The sequence below is a fragment of the Furipterus horrens genome, unplaced genomic scaffold (assembly GCF_987537825.1).
Source record: "Furipterus horrens unplaced genomic scaffold, mFurHor1.1.pri manual_scaffold_4, whole genome shotgun sequence".
Lineage (NCBI taxonomy): Eukaryota > Metazoa > Chordata > Mammalia > Chiroptera > Furipteridae > Furipterus > Furipterus horrens.
In genome coordinates, this window is record NW_028327174.1 from 175585974 (window position 1) to 175607968 (window position 21995).

General features: G+C 49.7%; 1 protein-coding gene across 1 annotated transcript; it reads right to left on the reverse strand.

The window, feature by feature from the left end:
- Window positions 1–4184: 4184 nt before the first annotated feature.
- Window positions 4185–20474, reverse strand: IGFBPL1 (insulin like growth factor binding protein like 1). Its single transcript, XM_090275926.1, has 5 exons — window positions 20010–20474; window positions 11066–11175; window positions 10294–10410; window positions 8562–8715; window positions 4185–6310 (listed from the first exon to the last, which is right to left on the reverse strand). The coding sequence occupies exons 1-4, from the start codon at window positions 20455–20457 to the stop codon at window positions 8566–8568; spliced, it is 825 nt and encodes a 274-aa protein (XP_090132052.1). The 5' UTR covers window positions 20458–20474; the 3' UTR covers window positions 4185–6310; window positions 8562–8565.
- Window positions 20475–21995: the final 1521 nt, after the last annotated feature.

Below are 21995 nucleotides of genomic sequence, written 5' to 3' on the forward strand. Positions count from 1 at the left end.
TTTTGTACCAGTATTCTCTTGCTGCTGAATATTTTACAGAGTTTTGGGCATGGAAGGGACCCAGGTAGTCATCTGGTCAACCTCCAGCTAGGTGCAAAAGTCCCCTGCACAATATTTCTAGTTTTGTTTTTGTTTTCTCCTGGCTGGCTGGGTGACAAGGTGCAACTTTAACTCACAGAGAAAAGCTCTGGGTCCTGCCTGGAACAAGTCCATGTCAGATTTCATTTCAAGATTTCCACTGGCATTGTCCCCCAAGCTTTACTGAAACACTGCCCCCAGTGTTGGGGATCTCCAGAGGTTCAAACCTGAGAGTTCAGTATGTTTACTGTTAGTCTTAATTTCCCAATAGATGGGAGTAACTCCAAGCCAGCAGGCCACGACTCCTAAACAATGCTGAGCCCCTTTCTCCCTGTCTTTCACCTTTCTCTCATGTTAGTAATGAATCACTCTACTTTTAGGTCCACTGGGCTAGTAAATGCACATCCCCTGGCCACTCTTTGGCACCCTGTTGTCTACCCTAGGCTTCTAGATGATTTTGTTCACTATCTGACCTTGGAGTTGACTCGAAACTGCTTTTTGGGGATTCTGAGTCTGTTTGGTCCCCTCATCTTTCCTTCCCAGGACCTTTCTATGCCATTTGTTTAAGGCTGGGGTGATCCTGACTGTCCCCCAAAGTGTACCTTTTGTCTGTTTCTCTTAGAGGCTGTTGGCACTTTGCATAGTAGTGAGGGTTTCTCATGAAACACAGGAAAGGGAGTAGGTGGGCAAATGGGGGTCTAATGACCATCAAGTAATAGCCCAGTGTTTTAACAAATCCATTGCTCATTTGCTTCTCAATACTTATAAACCAAGAGAAACTTGGTATAGGGTGTACCATTATGGGTTGGGACTGCGAAAGGACAATCTTCTGGGTTTCTTATTTTGACCCCTGAAATTCTGTGACTGAAGAGTCAGGTCAGATTCTTGGTTGGCTCAGCCCCCTGGGGCTTCCTGCACTCATTGCTCTGGATACAGGGTTGTAGGAGCAGGGAGGTTGAACGGGCATCCTTTCAGGCAGACACTGCCTGCAGGATTTCATTTGCTCATAGATATTATAACTTTGGGGCACTCACCCATTCCAACAAACTTACCCCAAGCTCTACTCTGCCAGATTCTATCTGTGCCGGATGCCTTTACACACCACTTGAAGTCTCACACAATCCTATAAAATAGTCAGTAGGGTTACCCCTTTTTTTAGATGAGGAAATGGAAGCTGAAGGGTTTAGCATGAAAGTCATGTGGACTCAGTTTCCCACGTACACATACTATGGGCCAGAAAGGGGTCAAACTGAGAGCACATCTAATCCAACCCCAAGTCCTGAAGAGCCCAAGGACTGGGCTTTGCTGTATCCATTGGGGCTGCTGCTGGGTCACAGTGACACTGCTTATCCTGATGGAACCCCAGATGCCAGGCCCTTTAAGAACTTTCATTTGGTTTGGCTCTATTCTGGGTGTGAGGCTGACCTCTGGTGGCCACCTGGTTAATTAATTTGCCCAGATCATTCGTTGTTTTTTTTTTTGTTTGTTTGTTTTGTTTTTTAAAGGCCTTTTAAGGTTCTGGCTCTAAACAGGTTTCGGGGACAGAATTGGATGAGGCAGTCCCTGCTCTCCGACTTATCTCATTGAGCATAATACCCTCTAGGTCCATCTGTGTTGTCACAAATGGAAAGATTTCTCTATTTTTTATGGCCAATAGTACATTGTATACATGCACCATATCTTCCTTAACCATTCGTCTGTCAGTGGGCACTTGGATTGGTTCCATATCTCGGCTATTGTAAATAATGCTGCAGTGAACATAGGGGCACGTAGGTCTTTTCAAATTAGTGTTTTGGATTTCTTCAGATAAATACCCACAGGTGAGATTGCTGCGTCATATGGTAATTCTATTTTTAATTTTTGGAGGAACTTCCATACTGTTGTCCATGGTGGCCGCACCAATTTACAATCCCACTAAGAGTGCACGAGGGTCCCCTTTTCTCCACATCCTCATCAGGCACTTCTTATTATTACACACTTGATAAATAATCATGGCGGCCCAGAGATGTGCAGACAGTAAGTGGACCCAGGATGCAAACTCAGGTCTTCTGACTCTGCTGCACCCAGCTCAGCCCAAGAGAAAGGCCTGGTAGGAGGAACACGGGATCCTACTGGATGAGAAGGAGCTAACCAGCCAGAGAGATGCAGGAAGGGTGTTTCTGGGAGAGGGAATGGCATGAAGTTTGTGAAAAAGCTTGCGGGGGTACAAAGAAATGGTGGAGGAAGGGAGAGGCAGGGAGGAAAAGCCTGGGAGGAGGAAGGGACGGGGTCGTGAAGGGGCTGTACGCCCTGCGAGGAAGCCCATGCATTGTCCAGTGGTGGGAAAACATGAGAGTTTTGAAAGGAAGCGGAAAGGATCCTATTTTGGTTTCTAAAGCTGGCTGTGTTTCAGTGGGAGACTAGACTGACGGGGCAACTTGAAGCTGGAGGCCTCTAGGACGCTGCTGCCCATGCCGATGGTGCTAACCTGAACCAGGTGTGAGGACAGGTGGGACCCTGTGTGGCTGGCTGGGCTAACACAGTAGGTGGTGGTGCCAGCACTGCAGAAGGGAACCTAGAGGGAGGGAGGACCAGGTTTGGGGACAAGGTGCTGAGTTTATTTATTTATTCATCACTTTTTTATTGAGTGCGGACCCCTCAGCACCCAGTGAATCCTGGTGCCTAGTAGGTGCTCTGCAGATGTGTGTGGTGGGTGGATTTATGAATGGAAATAAGAGAGGCTTCTGTCCCCCTGACCCCCACTCCCTAGTAATAACGATTTTAACTCGTCCAACCAACCACTCCCTAATTCCCAGCGGGGGAGAATTGGGCATGAGGAAGAAGACACAGGTAACTCCTCAGCTCCTGGATGCAGTGGAAGCCACCCCAGAGGCAGGCCTGACCGAGGAGCATCCTCCCTCCAGGAAGGAGACATGAGCGCGAGTCCTGGTACCCTATTCTGCCCTGGGTGATGGGTTCCCACGTTCTGAATTCATTATTGAGCTTCAGACGCTGGGGCACTTTAGGTTCCCTTAATTAATTAAAATATCACATAATAATCTTTCTCTGATTTAATGTTCAAGAGGCCCCGGCGAAGGCTGGGAGTGAGGAAATTCATTAGAGGAGCTTGTTCACTGTCGACTGATTTGCTCATTCTTATTAATTTTTCCTGCGTCATCCATCCCTGGGGGGATGGGAGGGCAATGTTCTTTTTAAAAATCATAGAATTAAATTCACCATAAAACCTGATGAGAAAATCCATTTTGAGTAAAAATCAGACTTTTTTATTTAAGGTGGGAAGTGGGTACTTTTGGGATTGGACATGGCTTTCAGTTCCTTGAGCCTGGTTGTAACTCAGCTGACAACAGAAGACTGAATGAGATTCAGGCTGCCAACTGCTTATAGCATCAGGTCCAACCTCTGCTCGTGGCATTTGGGGGTGTGGCCTAAGCTCCCCTTTTCCCCAACTTGTCGCTACAGCCTCCAGCAACCACACTGGTCACTATGCCCTGCTGACAAATTATGTTGCGCTTCTCCACCCCTGCTCCTTTCACATGCTGTTTCCCTAGCCAGGAATTCCCAAATGCTCTCCAATCCCCAGCTCAAGTGCCGCCTCTTCTCTTCCAGGAAGTCTTCCCTGATTTTCCCCTACTCTGATCACAAAGCAGATATTTTGTGCTTCCTGGAAAGACAGTGACTTCGTCCCACTCATTCCCACTTGAGTCTCACCTGAGTGCAGGGCCCAGGTCCCAGGTCCCACCCACTTTCACATTGCCAGCATCTCCCCCCTTCAGCCCCCTTCTGCCCCCTGGAGAATGCTACTTGCGTGCATGTGGAAGATGACAGAGGGCAGGTCTAGCGAGTGAATTAAGTCCTAGAATGTTTATACAGTGGGAGACTCAAGTTCAGGGAGAGCTGGAAGAATCAGGCCAGCAGCAGGCCATTAGGACTGGTTAATAATTGTATTCCAGGTGCCCAGGTGGGGCTGTATCTACAGCCCAGGTGAGAGGTCAGGTGAATATGGGCAAGCAAAAAAGGGGCAAGATGCATGGGGATGATGAAGTATCAATGGGACCTGGACCACCTGCAGCAGCATTCCAATGACAGACCACAAAGACTGTCCTTAAAAACGTTTATTTTTGGGGTACAGGGGTCATGTGATGTCATCATGTCTATGAAAGTAGGGTAGAAAACACAGGTTCTGGGGAATCATGTTTCCACACGGTAACAGCCACCACGCACATTCTTTCAGCTGCTACAGGGGCCTCGGGCTCACTGCTGAGAAGTCATTAGGATGGGACAATCATGTTCATCTAATTTTGGGTTTTGCTGGAAATTTCAGACAGGGTAACATTTATTATTACTTTTTCATGAAATTATGCTGCTAAACCCAGTCTCATGCAGTCTTCATGCTCAGCTCTGTCATTACGGAGCTCTGTCCATCCTGTTCTCTGGGTCTGCATCCAGTTTTCCTACTTCAGATAGGCAAATTTGAGGGGAGTCAACTGATTTTGTCAAGTGTGCTTATTAGCAGGTGCATGCTGTTCTACTACCTTCTCCAGGGCCTCAGCACCCCCGTTTCTCCTGAGTGTCTGAACACTTGTTAGAGGGGTAAGGGGGTGCTGAGCAGAGAGAGGATGTGGGCAGGTCCCCCAGCAGCCCCAACCTCCAACAAAAAAAAGAGCTTCCATTTTGATCAGTTCCAATTCAAATCTTATTCAAAGAAAGGGCTCCAATGTTTTAAAGTTTGAAAATCACCCATCTAGTTTCATTCTTACTCAAATGAGGAAACTGAGGTGCAGAAAGTGAAGGGAACTTTCTCAGGGTCACAGAGCACACTAGGGATGAGGTCCCAAATGGACTTCGTGTTTCTAGATTCCCAGGCCAGTCTCCTGCTGTGTAGTATGTTAGGGTGATGCTGCATTAAAAGTTCAACGTTGGACAGCCAGCCTTAAAGGCAGAAAATGCAGTTCCAAAAAGGATCCCAAAATGGCATGCCCACCATGGGCAGCATGAGGTTGTGCTTTAAAGTCGAGGTGAGCCTGGACAAGAATCCCTGAGACCCGTGGGACTGGCTGCCTCTTCCTTTACGTAGTTACGAGATTATCCTGAGAAGCAGACCCGCGGAGTGGGGAGAGTGCCAAGGAGGGCCAGGCCCCCTGAGGTCCGGTCCTGCTCAGAAGCCTTCAGACCTTGGGCAAGTGCTTTTACTCTCGGAGCCTAGTTTCTTCATCTGTAAAGGGGCAGGTACACTAATACTCACACTCCCCGCTGTCCTGGCATTGGGAAGTGACCACAGATGGCTTCCTGAACTTTCAAGACCATCCACACGGGAGATCCCAATTTTAAAAAGTTTAATTGCCTAGGATATCTATTTTTTTTAATCCCAGATATTAAATATTCGCCTTCTTTCGTTCTTCATTAAAAAAAGAAAGGAAGCCTCATTCCTGGGTGAGGTCAAAACATCTCTAAGTAAAACATGTTCTATTACACTCTGTTCCGCAGCCCAGAGAGAGCAGAGCCAGGTCTCCACTGGCTGGGCTTGTTAGAGAAGGCTGGGCTTGTTAACAAGTGGACATCTCAGTGCCCAAACACCCCGCCACGGAGCCCCTAAGAAACCAGCAGGAATAGGAGAGCTACAGCCAGCAATGAAGCAATGGCATTTGTTTTTGAGGAAATACCACTTTAAAGAGAATGCTACAACCACACTTCTTGTATTCTTTACAAAGGGCCATGTTATGCTAGGATGGTAGGGCTGAAAGGGCCAGAGGTAACATCCAGTCCAGATGCCACATTCACAGGTGAAGAGACCAAGGCCCAGAGAGGGAAGGAACCTGTCCAGGTCACACAGCACGCTGGAGGTCAGGCAGGGGACAGCAGGACCTTCTCCTTCCTCCTACAACACACACTCAGTCACAGAGGTCCACTGATCAGTCGCAGACAAATGAGGTAAAGAGTCACAACTGCCACCTCGCCAAGCCCTTTAGTTACAAATATATCAGGACATGATCTTCCCCAGGAGGGAGCAGTTAAAAAAAGAACTCTCACAGAACAATTCATTTCAAAACCACGTGCAGTGTTTCCCCACGGTTTGCCCTGCTAAAAACTACATCTGCATATACATCTAGTTTGTGCCTAATTTTTAAAAACATACAAAAGGAGTCTTCTACAAACAGGTTTTCCAACTTGTCACAAAGCAAAACGATCCATGACTTGACTTTTCCGTCATCCTCTGATCAATGTTTCTAAGACCCTAGGAGAAAAGAGGGAAAAGAATCAGAGGAAAGAAACCTGTTGTCACAGCCAACTCTGTGTTAAGTGGACAGTGTGCGAAATGACCCGTAACTTCCAGTCTCTCCCAGGTGAGGAGTGTGGTGGGTGGGGAGGGCAGGGAGCAGCGGGGCCCTGTGGGGGCCCAAGAAGTGCACGCCCAATGGGTGGGTATTTCAGGCAGATTCCAACTTAATATGAGGAAAAACTTCCAAACACTGGAAAATCCGGAGATGGTTCTCTTGTGGTAGCAAGCACTGTATCTCTGCAGGTGAGCAGGCAAGAGCTGGCTGACCGTGCATGTCGCAGAGGGAACTCGAGAACGGGGAGGTGCCGACGGTCTTAAAATTCCATGGCTCCCTTTTGAAAACTCATCTATAATAGACTATATAGCCAGGTATAAATTTCTGTGTTTTTTTTTAAATGTACATATTTATAGTTAAAAACTATATATATATTTAAAACATAAAACATATATACATACACACATACCTATGTGTATGTACATATTTATACACATATACAAGTACATAGGACAAAAAGTCCTCTAACACTTGACTTTTTGTTATGTATTTATAACAATAAAACAAAAAGTCAATATCAGGGCAAATGTAAGAGCCATCTCCTAACTGCATTTCTATTTGATGATTTTACCTTATATTTTCCTCCTCGTTTTGAGGAGCTCTAACTAATCTCATCTGCCCACCCTTCAACTCCACAGGAAACCACAGCGAAGTCTTCCTTTATTTCCCCAGCTCTAAGCTGCTTCACTTGCCTCAAACTCACACATGCCCCATATTTCCTCAGTATTGCATTCCTTGTAGTTTAATGACGTTCACTTTTCGGTTTTCTGTGCATGCCCTACAGACCTGATGTAAGGCCTTGCACACAACACAGAAAGCACATAACAGTGGCTCCATACGGAATAATATGCGTTCCAACCACAGCAAAATCCTTCTGCTTCTCATCAACTATCAAACTTGCTTCCCACTTTTCCTGCTCTATTAAATACGTGTCAGTAGGCCTTGGTGATGGTGCCTGCTCATGACTGTTCCTCCCGTCCTGTAAGGATCATATCTCTCTGCTCCTGGCCTCCTATGAGAGGAGCAAACTTCCACCCACCTCTCCGCTGCTGGCTGTGGCCATGTGAGTTGCTCTGGCTAATGGACTTAAGCAGATGTGATAAACGCTGTATCTGAGCAGAAACCTTAAATGAGATTGTATTCTTGGCTTGTCCTCTTGCTTGTCCTCTCTGTCACAAGAGTGGACACACTCCACACTGTGGCTGCTCCTCCATCTGGGTCCCTTATCGTATAAGAGGACACAGAGCAGAGCCACAGCCAACCTGCCACCTTGACATGGGATGTGAGCAAGAGATAAATGTTGGTGGTCGTGAACTAGTGAGGTTTGGGGGTTATTAAGCAGCAAAAGCTGTCTAATAAGGGATTCATTTCCTAAGTTCACGGTCCAATAAGGGGTTCATTTCTTAAGTTCATGGTCTACCTGTTGGCAGGGGACAGCTGCAACCCCAACTCTCACCTAGGTGACTCTGAGGACTCAGGCCCACCTGGCCCAGGGAGATGCAGATTCTCTGCAGATGTGCTGCCAAGAGGAACAGTCTCGGGGACAAGGAGGCATAGCTGCAGACAGAGACAGACGTGGGTGCTGTCACCACGACAATGTCTGCTCCCTCAGTGCCTTCTCTAGGAGAATCTGGAGGAGATACTTGATTCAGAAACAGATAGCTGGTCCTTGTCACCTTCTGGATGCCGGTCACGTTCAGAGCTCCTACATGCTAGGTGGGAAGCCCAGTGTGATATCGCATGTAGGACATAGTAGAGATACTACCTGCTGATTGCAGTATGTTCCCGCTCCTGTTTTGTATCCTTCTGGCTTCCTTGATTTATGTGTTTTTCTTTTTCTTTCTTTTTTTTTTTTTAACAATTTTATTTATTTATTTTTAGAGAGAAGGGGAAGGAGAAAGAGAGGGAGAGAAACATCACTGTGTAGTTGCCTCTCACACGCCCCCAATTGTGGACCTGACATGCAACCTAGTCATGTGCCCTGACTGGGAATCGAACCAGCGACACTTGGTTTGCAGGCCAACACTCAATCCACTGAGCCACAGCAGCCAGGGCTGTGTTTTTCTTTTTTATTACACATCTTATAAACCATCTCAATTTCTTGTAACACAGGTGTATAAATACCCAAAGTGACTTAGAACATGCACTTACTCTGTCACATGCGGTCACCTGGAACTGGGAAGTGAAGGGCTTTGTACATGCTCAGGTCACTAACTGTCACCGTGCCATGGGACTGGGTCTCCCCGACCACATTGGCCGAATGGCATTGGTACACTCCCTCATCTTCCTTTCTCAGAGGGTTGATCTATAAATAAAGCAAGCACATTTATATAGTTCTATATGGCACAGCAAAATCACTTATTTAGTCTTCATGATTTCTCTGAGTACTTATGCCTTTTCAAAATAAGCTAGAGCTCACTCTATTTCTCTCCTTGCCGTGACTGCCAATGAAGAATTAAAGTTCTCAGTACCCTCTGTTGTGGCTCTCATTTAGTGTTTCCTCTGCATTCCTGCCTTTTACTGGGAGCTACCTGGTCTCTCTCGTTTTTTTAAAAAAAATATTTTATTTGTTTACTTTTAGAGAGGGAGGAAGTGGGGGAGAAAGAGAGGGAGAGAAACAGCAATGTGGGAGAAATATCATACATCAATCAGTTGCCCCTCACACGCCCCCAACTGGGGACCTGGCCTGCAACCCAGGCACATAACCTGACTGGGATTCAAACCAGCGACCTCTTGGCTCACAGGTCGGTGCTCAATCCACTGAACCACACCAGCCAGGGCTGGTACTCTTATTGACGGTGATAGGTATAGCTTATAAGGAAAATATTGCAAATTAAAAGAATAAAAATCTATAGCCAAAGGAATGGCCCACAAGGGCTCCCAATGGAGGCAGCCTTCACAAATTAACACCAGAGAAAACCCTTTTCTCCCCACTTTTTCGTAATAAAGCACAGGAATGTTAGGGCCACAGGGCCCTTGGATGCTGTCCAGTTCAAAGCCCTCTTTTTACAATTATGGACACTGAAGCTGAGAGAGGTGGCGACTCGGCCAACATGGATCCCCCGTCTCCTCACTCCATTGCTCCTTCAAACACGTGGCATTCCCTCTTCTTAGCAAAACTGCTACAAGTGGCACAGAGGAGCCATGAGAGGACACGGAAGTGCCATCTTCCCTCCTCATCGGCCACGTGGTCTTGGGCAAGTTTCCTATGGCTGCTGTAACAAATTATCACACACTCAATGGCTCAAAACAACACACACATTATCTACACTTCCTACGATCAGAAGTCCAAGTGGGTCTCAGTGGGCTAAAATCAAGATGTCGGCAGGGCTGCCTTCTTTCTAGAGGCCCTAGGGGAATATCTGTTTCTTGTCTTGTCTAGTCTAGAGGCAGTCTGCATTCCTTGGGTTGCGGCCCCTTCCCTCCACCTTCAGAGCCAGCGATGGTGGGTCATGTCCTTCTCACACTGCCATCTCTCTGGCTCTCTCCTGCCTGCCTTTTCCACGTTTAAGAACTCTTGTGATAACCTTGGGCCCACCCAGATAATCTGGGGTAACTTCCTTATTAAAGTCAGCTGATTAGCAACCTTAATTCCAAATGCAATCCTAATCCCCTCCTGCCATATAACAGAAAACATTCACAGGTTCAAGGGCTGAGGACATGGACATCTTTCCGGGGCCACAGTTCTACCTACCACTGAAGGTCACTTATGCTCCCAGGGGTTATACTACCTGTCCTGCCTTCCTCACAGTTCTCATAGGGTCCGATGAGAAATGGGTAAGAACAGCTTTGAAATGTGTAACATGTTATAGAAATATAAAGGGTGCCTCATAAGGGCCAGTCAATAATAGCCCCGGTAATCCTACAGAAATGAGACGCTCACCAAAATCCAGGCTGTGGTCTCGTGGTCAGAAGGGCCCCCTCGCACCTGGACAGCCATATTGACATGGTCCCCAGGCAGGTCCTCCAGCACCTGGGTGCCCTCAGGAGACTGTGTGACCTAAAGAGGACAGTAAAAACCAGGAGTGGTTTAGTAAAAACATTTCTGGATATGAACCACGCCACAGACATCCTTGCTGTCTTCATCTTCCCACTGGCTCGACAGCTAAAACCCTAGTAGTTCTTATCCCTAGTAAAAGGTCAGTCACTTTGAAACCCCAAACGTGTGTACAGACGGCACACTCTGACGGATAGCAAAGATGTGGACACCACCACTGTCTCACAAAAGCAGTTCAGAACTCCGTGGCCCTTCTCAGGGCTGTTGAGACAAAGGGACAGCTTCCGCTCTGATCCATGCTAGTCTCTCAAACATTGATCTGCAGGAAGATCTAGTTTTGGAATAGGATTAGGTAATCTGCCACAGCCAAGTCCTTCTAAAACCCAAATCCAGTGCAGTAGTCTCTAACTTCATTCCAGCTGATCCAGGCTAGATAAACAGCAGAACTTTCTGGACAGCTAAGTGGCCAAGAGAGCAAATGAGAGGTTTAGGGTAAAAGTTCTGTGGCATAAACATGGAGGCAGAGGAATGGTCTGTAACATATCCTTTTAAAATCCTCTGCTCCACATATAAAGATACACACACGAACACACTTAGAAGGGAAAAAAACAAAACATTTACACCCTTCTCCCCCCGCCCAGTTCTTGGCTATAAATACCTTCCTCCACGTGATGACCGCAGGAGGCACTGCCCTCACCGCACAGGACAGGTACACCGGTGCCCCAGTGACATTGTGGACACTTCGGGGTGGAGTGACGACCACAGGAGCTGGATGAAGAAGTCAAGGGAACACATCCTTTACCCTGCCAGGTCCCAAGGGCCCCACTTCTAGAATTCCCTGCCTGCAGAGAGCCTGCTGGGACAGACCAACGTGGGGACAGCAGTGGCTGACAAAAGCACTCCACACACAGAGAACACACTTTTAGGCAAGGGATTGTGGAAGAGTTTGCCTTAGACCTGAAAGGTTGCCTATGTGCTTCCTCACCCATCATCTTTGTTCTACCAACAAGAAAACGGGATCCAGAGAGAAAAGGCAACTACTGAAGTCATGCAGTGTGGCTGTGGCAGAGTTCTGGGCTCGTCACACTCCCTCCCGGGGCCCCTGGCTGCCATCTGCTTTTGGCTCAACCACAGGATAGGGTGGGGGTTCCGGGAGGGGCTGGTGTCGCTTTCCCAACAGCAGTCTCCTAACAGATGGGCCTTTCTCCTTTGACGTGGAGGGTGTTTCAAAGAATAATGCCACATAGGACAGCTGCGTCCACCCTGGAGTGGAGACCCCCTGTGGTCCATTCAGGATGCTCATTTGCATATCACAGACTCACAGATGCCACACTTGGCCTCCCCCACCCCACGCACCTCCCATCCCCAATGGCAAAACTGCTGGCCTGGGAGCTGTGTAGAGACTGGGAATCTGGGAATCAGGCAATCTGGATCCAGGCTGCCAGCCAGAATATTACAGAAAGGAGAAGAGAGTGTGTGGGGTCGCTGGATGGCTCCGGAGAGCATGCAGGCACCCGAATTAGAAATCTTAGCTGATACTTCACTTTGCCCTCCTCTCTGTGCCTGGCATCTGCTCTGCTCACACTGGGACTATAAGAATCAAGTCCATTGGCCTTGGCCTTCAGGTCCTGCATCAGCCCCTCAATGTACCTGCCTCTGCTTGGAATGCACCCCCTAGCTCCACAGGTGGGTGGCTCCCCAGTGCACAGGGCTGCGAGGGTGTGTTCCAGTCCAGGCTCGGGGTGTCCTCGGACTGCTGAATCATAGCCTGCCTTGCAACCCAGGTGCTTCCACCTGGTCTCACCTGAACAAGAAGGCCAGCTTGGCCTGCCCCTGCATCTGGCCCCATGGTGTCTTGGGCTACATGAAATGTGGTCTTTGGAAAGGAAAATGCTCTTTATTTGGTTTTGCTTGTCTATAAGATACGAACAATACCCTCTGCTTCACAGGGCTGTTGAGCTGATCATACCATGTGATGAGTGTGAAAGTGATGGTTTAAGTTATCACGATATGCAAGTGGGGGTCAGGAGCAGGTCTGGTCAACAGATGACTGGATGAAGAAACACATGACAAATAAAAGAGCAAACACATTCATGCTTGCGCCATCCAACTGCAGAGAGCATGGACTCCTGGGCTTTCCTGGTGACTCAAGGGCAGCCCAGCAAGCCAGCCTTGGAGAGGAAGAAAGAAAAGGAGACAGAGGCTGGAGGCAGGGACAGGAGTGAAAGGACGCAGAAATGAGACCGGTATGGCTCCTTCAGACAGACTGGGAAGCAGACTCTGTCAAGCTGGTGCAAAACAAAACAAACAAACAAATGAAAAAACACCTTTGGGAAACTGTTTTAGAGCTGCAGAGCCTCAAAAAGAGAGGCCTAACTCCCCAAGATCCTGTGCCTGGCCGTCTGTGATGTGCTCATCGAGCCTCCACTTGCACGCCTCTAGTGACAGAGAGCTCACTACCTACAGAGCCAGGGCCTTCTATCCTTGGAGGGCTTTGCTGGTAGGAAAGCTTGCCCTCATCGGAGCTAACACCTGCCCCCCTGCACCTCCCCTCTGTGTATCCCAGTGCTGCCCTCTGAGTCCTGGGTGTGCCAAGTGCCTCTGGTGAGGTGAATACAGACACTGCCCTTCTCCCCCACAGGCATCCTTCCCCCTCAGCCTGGTCAGCTCACTCCTCCAGGTGTGCCCCCTCACTGCCCTCAACAGAGCCAACGTACCCCCAATGAACCAAGGTCCTGGGCTTCTAACACTGCCCGATGCGCCCTAGCCCCCTGGCTGGCTGCCGCCAAGGAGCCCCATCTGCACAGGCGACAGAGAGTCTGATTTATTCACATCCTCCTGCCAGCGTCGCCTCCCCAGGAGCCCAAACCGATCCTCAAATGGCTCACTGTGGGAACAATCAGAACCATGTCTTATTCCAGGGCCCTCAATGGATTCCAAAGGGACACTCAATCAGTGTGTTTTACTTTTGTTCATGTAATGTCATAAATTTTAAATGAGATTTCATCAATCCCTTTCAGGCCTAAATGAATAAACCAGTAAATCACATTTCATGTTTCCTTGCACTTCCTTTTCCCTCTTTTACTGTCTTAGAAATACTGTCTTTGCCATTGATTTCATGGTAGAAAATACCATTTGTTTTACAAAAGAGCCCCCTACCTTTGATGACAAAGTGACATTCAGATTTTTATGTTTAAATTTACATACAGTGCATTCACTCTTCCTGGCATACAGTCCTGAGTTTTGACAGGTGCACAGAGTCGTGGAAACACTGCCATAACCAAGACATACAACAGCTCAGTTATCTCGAAAAATGTCCTCGCGTGTCTCTTCGTCACAGTCATCTGTCTTTAATTTTGACATGTCTGATTTTAAATTGAAAATATTTTTATCTGTAATAGCTCTTTTACAATCAGTCACCATCATCATCGTAACAATGGTAATAACGCCACGGCTAACACTGAGAGCTTGCTGTGTGCTGGGCACGCTTCCGTCGCAGGCATTACTAACCTGTGTCATCTTCCCAGCAGTGTCACCAGCCGGGGAAGTGAGCCAGGGTCACGCAGCCTTAAATGGTTGGGTGACGCTATGGGCCCAGGGCCCTGGCTCCAAGCTCTGTCCACACCCTCCTGCCCTCTCCTTACATGATGCTTCCGCGCACACTACTCTCTTCATCCTCACACCGGCCCTGCATTGACCCTCATTTCACAAATAAGGAAACCAAGGCTCAGAGAGGTGAAGTGCTTGGAGGAATAGAGACTCAAATCCCGGCTCCTGAGCCCATTAACGCCACACTGATTTCTAAAGTGAAATGCTTGTTGTTCTGTATGGATGCCATTCCTTGGGGATTGTGTTGGGGGCCCCCAAGACAACTCCTAGGTTCAATGATTTGCTACAGGGACTACAGGACTCGGCATAGTTTTACTCATAGCTATGACTTATCACAGCGAAAGGAGACAAAGGGAAAAGGCATGTGGGGCAAAGACTGGGGGAACCAGGTGCATGCTTCTAAGAGCCTCCCCCAGTGGAGTCACACTGGACACATTTAATTCCCTAGCAACAAACTGTGACGACATGTGCAAAATGCCATCTACCAGGGAAGCTCACTCAGTGCCTGATGGTCTTCGTGGTGGGCCGGTCACCTGGGCTCCCTCTGCCTATACCGAAATCCCAGGCTCCAGGAAAGAAAGCTGGTGTACAGCTATCCTTTGTTCAGCTTAGGCAGTGAGCCACCATTATCAGTCCTGAAACCCAAGTTCCCAGACACCAGCCAAGGGCCACCCTTGCCAGCAGGCCTGTCTGAGGATACACCGCAATGCTGACCCTTTTCTGCCTAGGAATGAAACCCTCCAGGCATCACCCCAAGGGAACAGCTCTAGTGAAGATACCATTAAGTGGGTGACGTGTCCTCAATGCTAGCAGGGCATTCCCAGCCCTACCGTCCCCAAGGGCTCATTCAAGTGTGGCACTGGGATGCTCCACGTCATGACCACCACAGGCAGGAGGAACCCAGGTTCAAATCCTGTCTCTGCCACACCCAGTGCTATGACTTGGCCTCGGTTTCTTCTTTACAATGAGAATGGGAGCCCTTCCTCCCTCCCCTTCCCTCCCTACATGCTGTTGTGAGGAAGTTACAAGACCCCTTGCAAACTGTAAAGGCTTCCATGGACTGAGGACTCGGCAGGTTGTGCTACTCTGAGGTTAGTCTCCTCGAAGACGCCTCTACTGGCCCCCGGTGAGCGGGCCTAATGGTGGGCCCTACGCGGAGGCTCCAGAGGCCATGGCTCACAGCCCGTCCTTGGGCGAGCCCGGAGCAAAACCTCACCGTTGCCAAAGCAGCCGCGCTCCTGGAAGAGCCAGGGCTTTCCTTTCCGCCAGCCTTTGACAACAGTCATGTGGCTCTCAAGAGGGAGGGTGGTGCCTGGTTGGCCCAGTCTGTGATTGTGCCAGCTTTGTCTTTCTAGCCCTTCCTTGCTCAACACTTGTTTCCTTCCGTTCACGCCAGCAACAGCCCTGGATATGCTGGGACAGCCCAAATCTACCCACCAGGTAACAGGAAATAGTCACTCAGGTGTGTCCCGACAAAGGCAGCACTGTGGGTGGGCAAAATGGTACCAAGGGACTCTCAAATGCCCAGTCACCAATCACAGGAGCTTGGGCGACTTGCTAACCGTTTCTTCCTGATCTGCAAATGAAGATGATGACTTCGGCCGTCATACTCCAGGGTGAAGGGAGAGAATGGATGTGACTACATTAAGTGTGTGGATCTGTACAAATGAAAGGGATCGATATTATTGTTACAGTGTGTGGTACTCTGTTCCCCTACCCCGTCAACTATATGTCCTTGATGGCTGGAATGAAAGATCTTCCCAAGTGCCTCTGAGATTTATTTAAAGTTAATGTGTCAGGGAAAGAAAGAATGCCAAAAGCCATTCCCCAGGACTCCATCTACCTGTAGAAAAAGGCGCACCACCAAAGAGTTTAATGATCAACGCACTGAACAGCCCTGATAATTTATGCTCATAGCCATGTTATAATGTAGAACAAAAAACAGCTTCATCCTGCTCCCTGCAGCCTGCGCCTCAAACCCCTCCCTTGGCACAAAAGGCTTTTGAGCATAAGCCCCCACCCCTTCTTTGTCCCTCTCAGAAAGTAGCATTCACTGCCTCTCCCGGTTACCTGGTAACACATGCTTCACAAAGACAGATTTCTAAGTGGAGCTGGAATTTCAACCGAGGTCAATTTTCTAAGATTCAGGATCTCAAGTGCTCACAGAAGCTTCGGGGCCTCAGTGTCCTGGTGGGCACTGACACGGGACCCTGTTTCTAACTTAGCATTTAAAACAGGACATCAACCTGCTGTCTGCCGGATCCTACCCCCCACCTCCCAACGTTCGCAAATGGCCACAGTGCATACATGGAACAACACAGCCTTAGAAAGTAATGCTAGCAATAACAACATAATGCCATGCAACCTTACAGTTGAGAAAGAAAACCAGTAATTTAGTACAGAATGAAGCTTCACCCCTTAGCCTGGCACTTCAGGCTGGCAATGACCCTTCATTAAACTACGCTGGGCCCCAGCTCTGGGGGTCTATCCGGCAGGCCCACTGTTCACACTCACCACAGGACCTCCATGCTGTGCCTCAGCACCCCCCCACAACCCGCCCTGCCCCGCCCCTCAGCCCAGGAATGTTCTACCCATCCTTCAAGACTCCTCTGTGAAGCTACCCTGTTCCTCTCAGTGCTTCTCACCCAGTGCTAAACAGAGGAACCATCAGCAACAAACCTTGGGGGGAAAACAACAAGGTAGATCCGGACTAAGAAACCCTCAAGACTCAAGAGTAGCCAATTTGCGGCACCTTCCGAATCTGGTTGCCAGGGCTAGAGATGCATGGCACCACTTGCAAAGAGCCAACAAAACCCAGGCTGGAGCCCCACCTCAGCTGGGAGATAGCCAGGTGGCTCCAGGGAATCCCCTCCTGCATGCCTCAGTTTTCCCTTCTATTTAAGGGGAGCAAGACCTGGCCAGGGTAGTTGTAAAAATCAAGAAGATGGGATGCAAACACAATTCCCAGCACTAAAGAATTATTCATATGTGGGAACATAGTGGGTCTCCAATAAATGTGTGTTGATCAGAGGATTGCTTGCATTAGGAATTTTGGGTCATTTCAGAGCACAGGAGGAAATGGAAGCAGTTAAGCCTGAAGAGTGTTTCCAAATGCTCCTGGGAGGCATGTGTAAGAACACCTCCCACACTGTGTGGAATTTCATACATATTTACAGATGCCTTGTTCTGTTAAAGTCAGGAGCTGTCGTACTGAAGGAGTAGGTGAGGAGCTGAGGAGGGGTGGTGTTATTGCCAGCATTTGAAGCAGAACAGCTGCTGCTGGGACTCAGTCTGCTTCCCTTCCACCAGGGTCCCCAGGGGCGTTGTTAAAAAGTGCTTCTGCTGTGCCTTCTGAATAGAGGATGGCTTTAGGGCAGCACAGAGGGAGGTGCCGCTTTTGCTTTAGTCACTAGCTGGGAAAGGTCCCCCTGTCCACACCTACATGCTTCACTGGGACACAGGGGCCAAGGCCACAAAGACATTTCAGGACAAAAAGCAACGGGAAAACAGTGCCCGGCCTGTAGTGGATGACAATTGCTGGTCGATTCTGGGGCGGCCTGATGCCTGTCACTAATGGGATCATTAAAAGCAGCTTCTGTATGGCCTCCATTTGGCTCCATGAACATCTTTACGCCCAGGCCCTGTGCCTGAGGTGCGCCTCAGGGCCCATAGATCAGAGTGGAGGGGCTGTCACATGTACTCGTCATTTGGTAATTTTCAATGAATTAGGGGTATGGGGTTTCCATCTGCCATCTGGCCTCACTTTGGTAACTATGGCAACCGCCACCTGCCTAACTTAACACTATCAAGTCCTGCCCCAAAAGAGCACAAAACAGGGTGTAGGGGACCTGGGAGCCGGTCAGGCTTTACTGGTCACCCTGGCCAGTCCCCTGTCCCCCCAACCCACTAGAGTCTCAGTCTCATCCCCATAATAGCAGATTTGGTCTAAATATCTTAAATATCTTCAAGGCATCTCTCTTGGGAACAGAACACCACTCCAGGGAAAAATCATCTCAGACCATCCACACCCGTAGATTCTGCGGACCTGGTCAGCATTTATGTCTCCTGCAAGTGGAGTGGAAGTGTCAGCTGTCTGCAGACAAAGAGAACTGCCTGTGAATTAACTGCTGAGGACAGCGGATTGTAAAATCCAGTGACAGGAGCTAGAAAAAGGAAGGGGAGAGGACTATTTAAGTGCCACAGGGCAGAAACAAAGGGACTGCAACAGTGGCTCCACAGGGGCTGCTGACACAGCCCAGAGAGGGGGTGGGACCAGCCCACGGTCACACAGGGAAATAGCAGCATCGCACATGTTGCAGGAAGACAGATCTCTGGGTAGGGGCATTCTCATGCCCCACCACCCAGGTGGCATCCCGTGACTCAGGAGACGATGAGCAACTCTCGTCTCCGCCTTCGGCTTTAGGCTGTCGAGGCCACTGAGTCATGGAATCCTGGGTAAAACAGGTTCTGTTGTGTACTCCATCTGCTTCCTTGTTAATGAAGTCTTGATATGGAGCTGGCCTTGAGGATTAGTGGATCTTCCTTACTTCCTTGACAGGTGCTAGATAAAACAGGAGTTACCCTGGCCGTATTTTACATATTAATGCTATTGTAAGAATTCTTTCACTTGTAAAATTCTCCTGTTGTTGGCTGGAATGTCACACCCTATTCTATTCCCTAATAAAAAGAGGATGAGGCTTCTCGCTCTCCGCTGATGGTCTGAGCGAGCCACAGCCCTCCGTTCGTTACTGGCCAATCATCCTGCCTGCCGGATTTATTTCAGCGTCCGAAATCACAACCAACGCAACAGCACATGCCAGCCAGCTCTCGCCTCCATGGGAGCCCCAACTAGGAATAGCCAGCGGTGACTTTCCTGTGCTCCAGGGAGGCCTCAGCTCCAATGGGCTGCACATTATTTTCATGTTTCTGGATCAGGAGCCTTCCTGCCCCATCACCAACAACACAGGTCTCTTGGACATGCATCTATCCGGAATGCCTGGGGGAAAATAACAGAAGCTTCCCAATGCCTGTTAAGGCCTTCCTCCCTCTCCCCCAAGTCTTTCTTGTTGGAGCTGAAATCATTACACTGACTTAGGCATTTAGCTCGGACTTGGTCTCCAGGCATTGGACAGAACCCTCAAACTGGGCTCCTTGAGACTCAGCTTACTCTCTCCACTGCCCCCTCCAGGCAGTGTAGAAAGGGGCAGTTTCCCAAACCCTATGGGCTGGCACAGTGCTTCCCGGGGCATCCCTTTACTAATGTTTCGGTTTATTTTTGTTTGATTTTTTAAAAATTACACACAGAGGGTGGACAGCAATAACACTTTAGTGTGATGTTAATGAAGTTTAAGTTTCTAGGTCCCAAGTAATATTAATTTTCGGTTCCTTTACTTAAAGTGGGACCCTCCAACCTGTATAAGCCTTAGCCCCACAAAAGCTGGGTCTGTCCCTGAAGGCACTATAATCTTTTCAGAGCCTAGGTCTCCAAAGGACTTACCTGTCCTAAGTGGGAGCTCCCTCAGGAATCCCCAGCAGGGTCCCAGCCCTGGTACTCAGCCCTGGTTAATCCCAGGTCCCGGTCTGGAGCCCCTTCTCCTCCAGCATCTTCATGTGGGCTCCCTCTTCATTCAAATAACCCACTCTAGGGACTTGGACCCACTGAGGACCTCCCACTCCCAAACTCCCTGTCTTTTGGAGGCAAACATACCAGGCCTGCGAATAACTGCATCAGCAAGTACTTAAGTACCAACAGGGACAGCAGGCTCCCCAAATTCCGACCAGCTCACTGGCTGGTGTCTCCCTGAGCTTTGTAAGGTAAGGTGCAGGATGTGAATCCCTGCCCCGGCCTCCTTGAGCACCCTGCCAGATAAGAAAAACTGCTTAGGCGACGCTCGTGCAGGGAGGTGGGAAGAGACATTATTTGCCTCGCACCCCAGAGGGCTAGGGTCCCTCTTTCTCCTACACCAGCACTGCCAGGCGGATGCCAGACTCACCAAATTCACAGGGGCCGTCGTGCGCCTTGTGCAAGTGGCCTGGGTGCGCGCGGGGCGCGTGGCGGGCGCGCAGGCGCAGCGCGCAGACGCTGGGGTAGGAGCGGCCGTCGGAGCCGCAGACGGCGCCGCGCTGCGCGCACACGCAGAGCCCGGTGCCCTCGGGCGCCGCCCCTGCGGTGCGGCTCGCGCACACCAGCTCTGGGCCGCAGCGCGTGCCAGCCCGTCCCCCGCAGCTCGCTCCCTCGGCGCCCAGGCAGCGCGCGCAGCAGCCGCACTCGTCGCGCGCCGGAATCCCGGGCGCGGGGCAGCGCTCGGGCGCTGGACAGCGCTCCGGCCGGCACGGACCACACTCGGGGCGCCGGCTGCCCGCGCGGAGGAGCCCGAGGCCCGGAGCTAGCGGCGGCAGCAGCAGAAGCAGCAGCGGGAAGAGCACGGGTGAGCGTGGCATGGTCCACTCCGGGACGGCAGTAGCGCCTCTGCTTCGCTCTCCGTTCCGCGCGCGCGGCGCAGCCACCCCACCCGCCCCGCCGCCGCTGATTGGCCGGGCCTGCACCGCGGGGCGCCCGCGGGCGGCTGCCGGGCCCGGGACCAGAGGGTGGGGTGGGCTCCCAGCTGCCCTGGCTCTGAGCTGGAGGGATGTCCCTAGACCCGCTGACACCCAAGGGCAGTACGGCCGGGAACTTGCTTTAAATCGCTGTAGTAGAGCCAATATTGTATGCGAGGTTAACTCCAAATACTATGCTCTTTAATCCTCTCAGAAGGATGCGCCTTTTATTTCGCATTTTGTAGTTTTCAAAGTTTTATTTTAAAAAAGGAATATATGGTTTAAAATTTAAAAGTTTACAAATGTTTAACGATATAAAGAGGATTTTCCTTACCCACTATGCTCCAATGCCCCAGCCCAGTCTCAAGAGGGCACTGGTTATCGGGTTCTTGATGTATCTTTCCAGGAATTTTGTATGCCTAAAAAGGGCATGTGACTATATAGCCCCCCTCTTTACACACACACGCGCACACACACACTAGCATACCCTGTACATTATTCCGTGCTTGGTTTTCCCACCTATGGTATCAGTTTCCACACCTCTTATCTCTGAAATAGGGCCTCTTACAATCAGCGAAGCGTTAATTAGCCCCCCCCCCGCCCCCCGCCCCCCCACCCCCGTTAATGCTACACCAAGTCGTGGTGCATCTCATGCTTAGGAGTGACTTGGGTGAGATTTGGTGATATTTTTTGGATTGGCTTCAGAACTGCACGGCATTCAACTGCACAAAAACTGCATTTATTCATCCAGTTGTTTTTGGTCCTTTTGTTACTACAAATAATGTGTTGGATGTCGTGGCACACAAGTGTCAAAATATCTGTGACTTAGTGGGGAGCGCATGTTGGAAAGTCACCGTGGAACAGGTTCTTGCAGTCACTTATTTATCCATGTGATCTCCATGCCTGCTCAGAGCCAGGTTCTGTGCGCCCAGTCTTGGCAGAGGACTCAGACAAAAAGCACAACAGTCTTGATTGCTGGAATTTGATGTGTGGCCACAGGAAGACAATAGACGGAGCAGGGGGGGGACATGCTGACCAGGCTTCATGGATGGCTTTTCTTGCCTTCACCCCCTAACCCTCAATTGCCCCATGTTGCTTTCTTTCTTTTTCTGAACTCCTAGAGCTGAAGAAAACCTCTGGGCTGGGAAGACCAGCTACAGCACTCTTGGGTGAGGCCATGTGTCTCTTCAAACCCAGGTCCTTCCCAGTTTGCAGTCTTTCAGGGGCTTCCCTTATCCCCAAAAGGAGCCTCAGCAGAGGCCAGTTAATGTGGTGGTCAGAGAAGGACCAGCTGCCTGCCCTGCTCCAGCTCTTCCCTCACAAGCAAACATATAGGACGGGTATGGTCAGGCTTCGTGGAGTGGAGGTAGGTGGTGATGAGGACTAACTAATAATGTCAGTATAGCACTCACCACGGCTCTCAGTACTTATTAGCGCTTGGT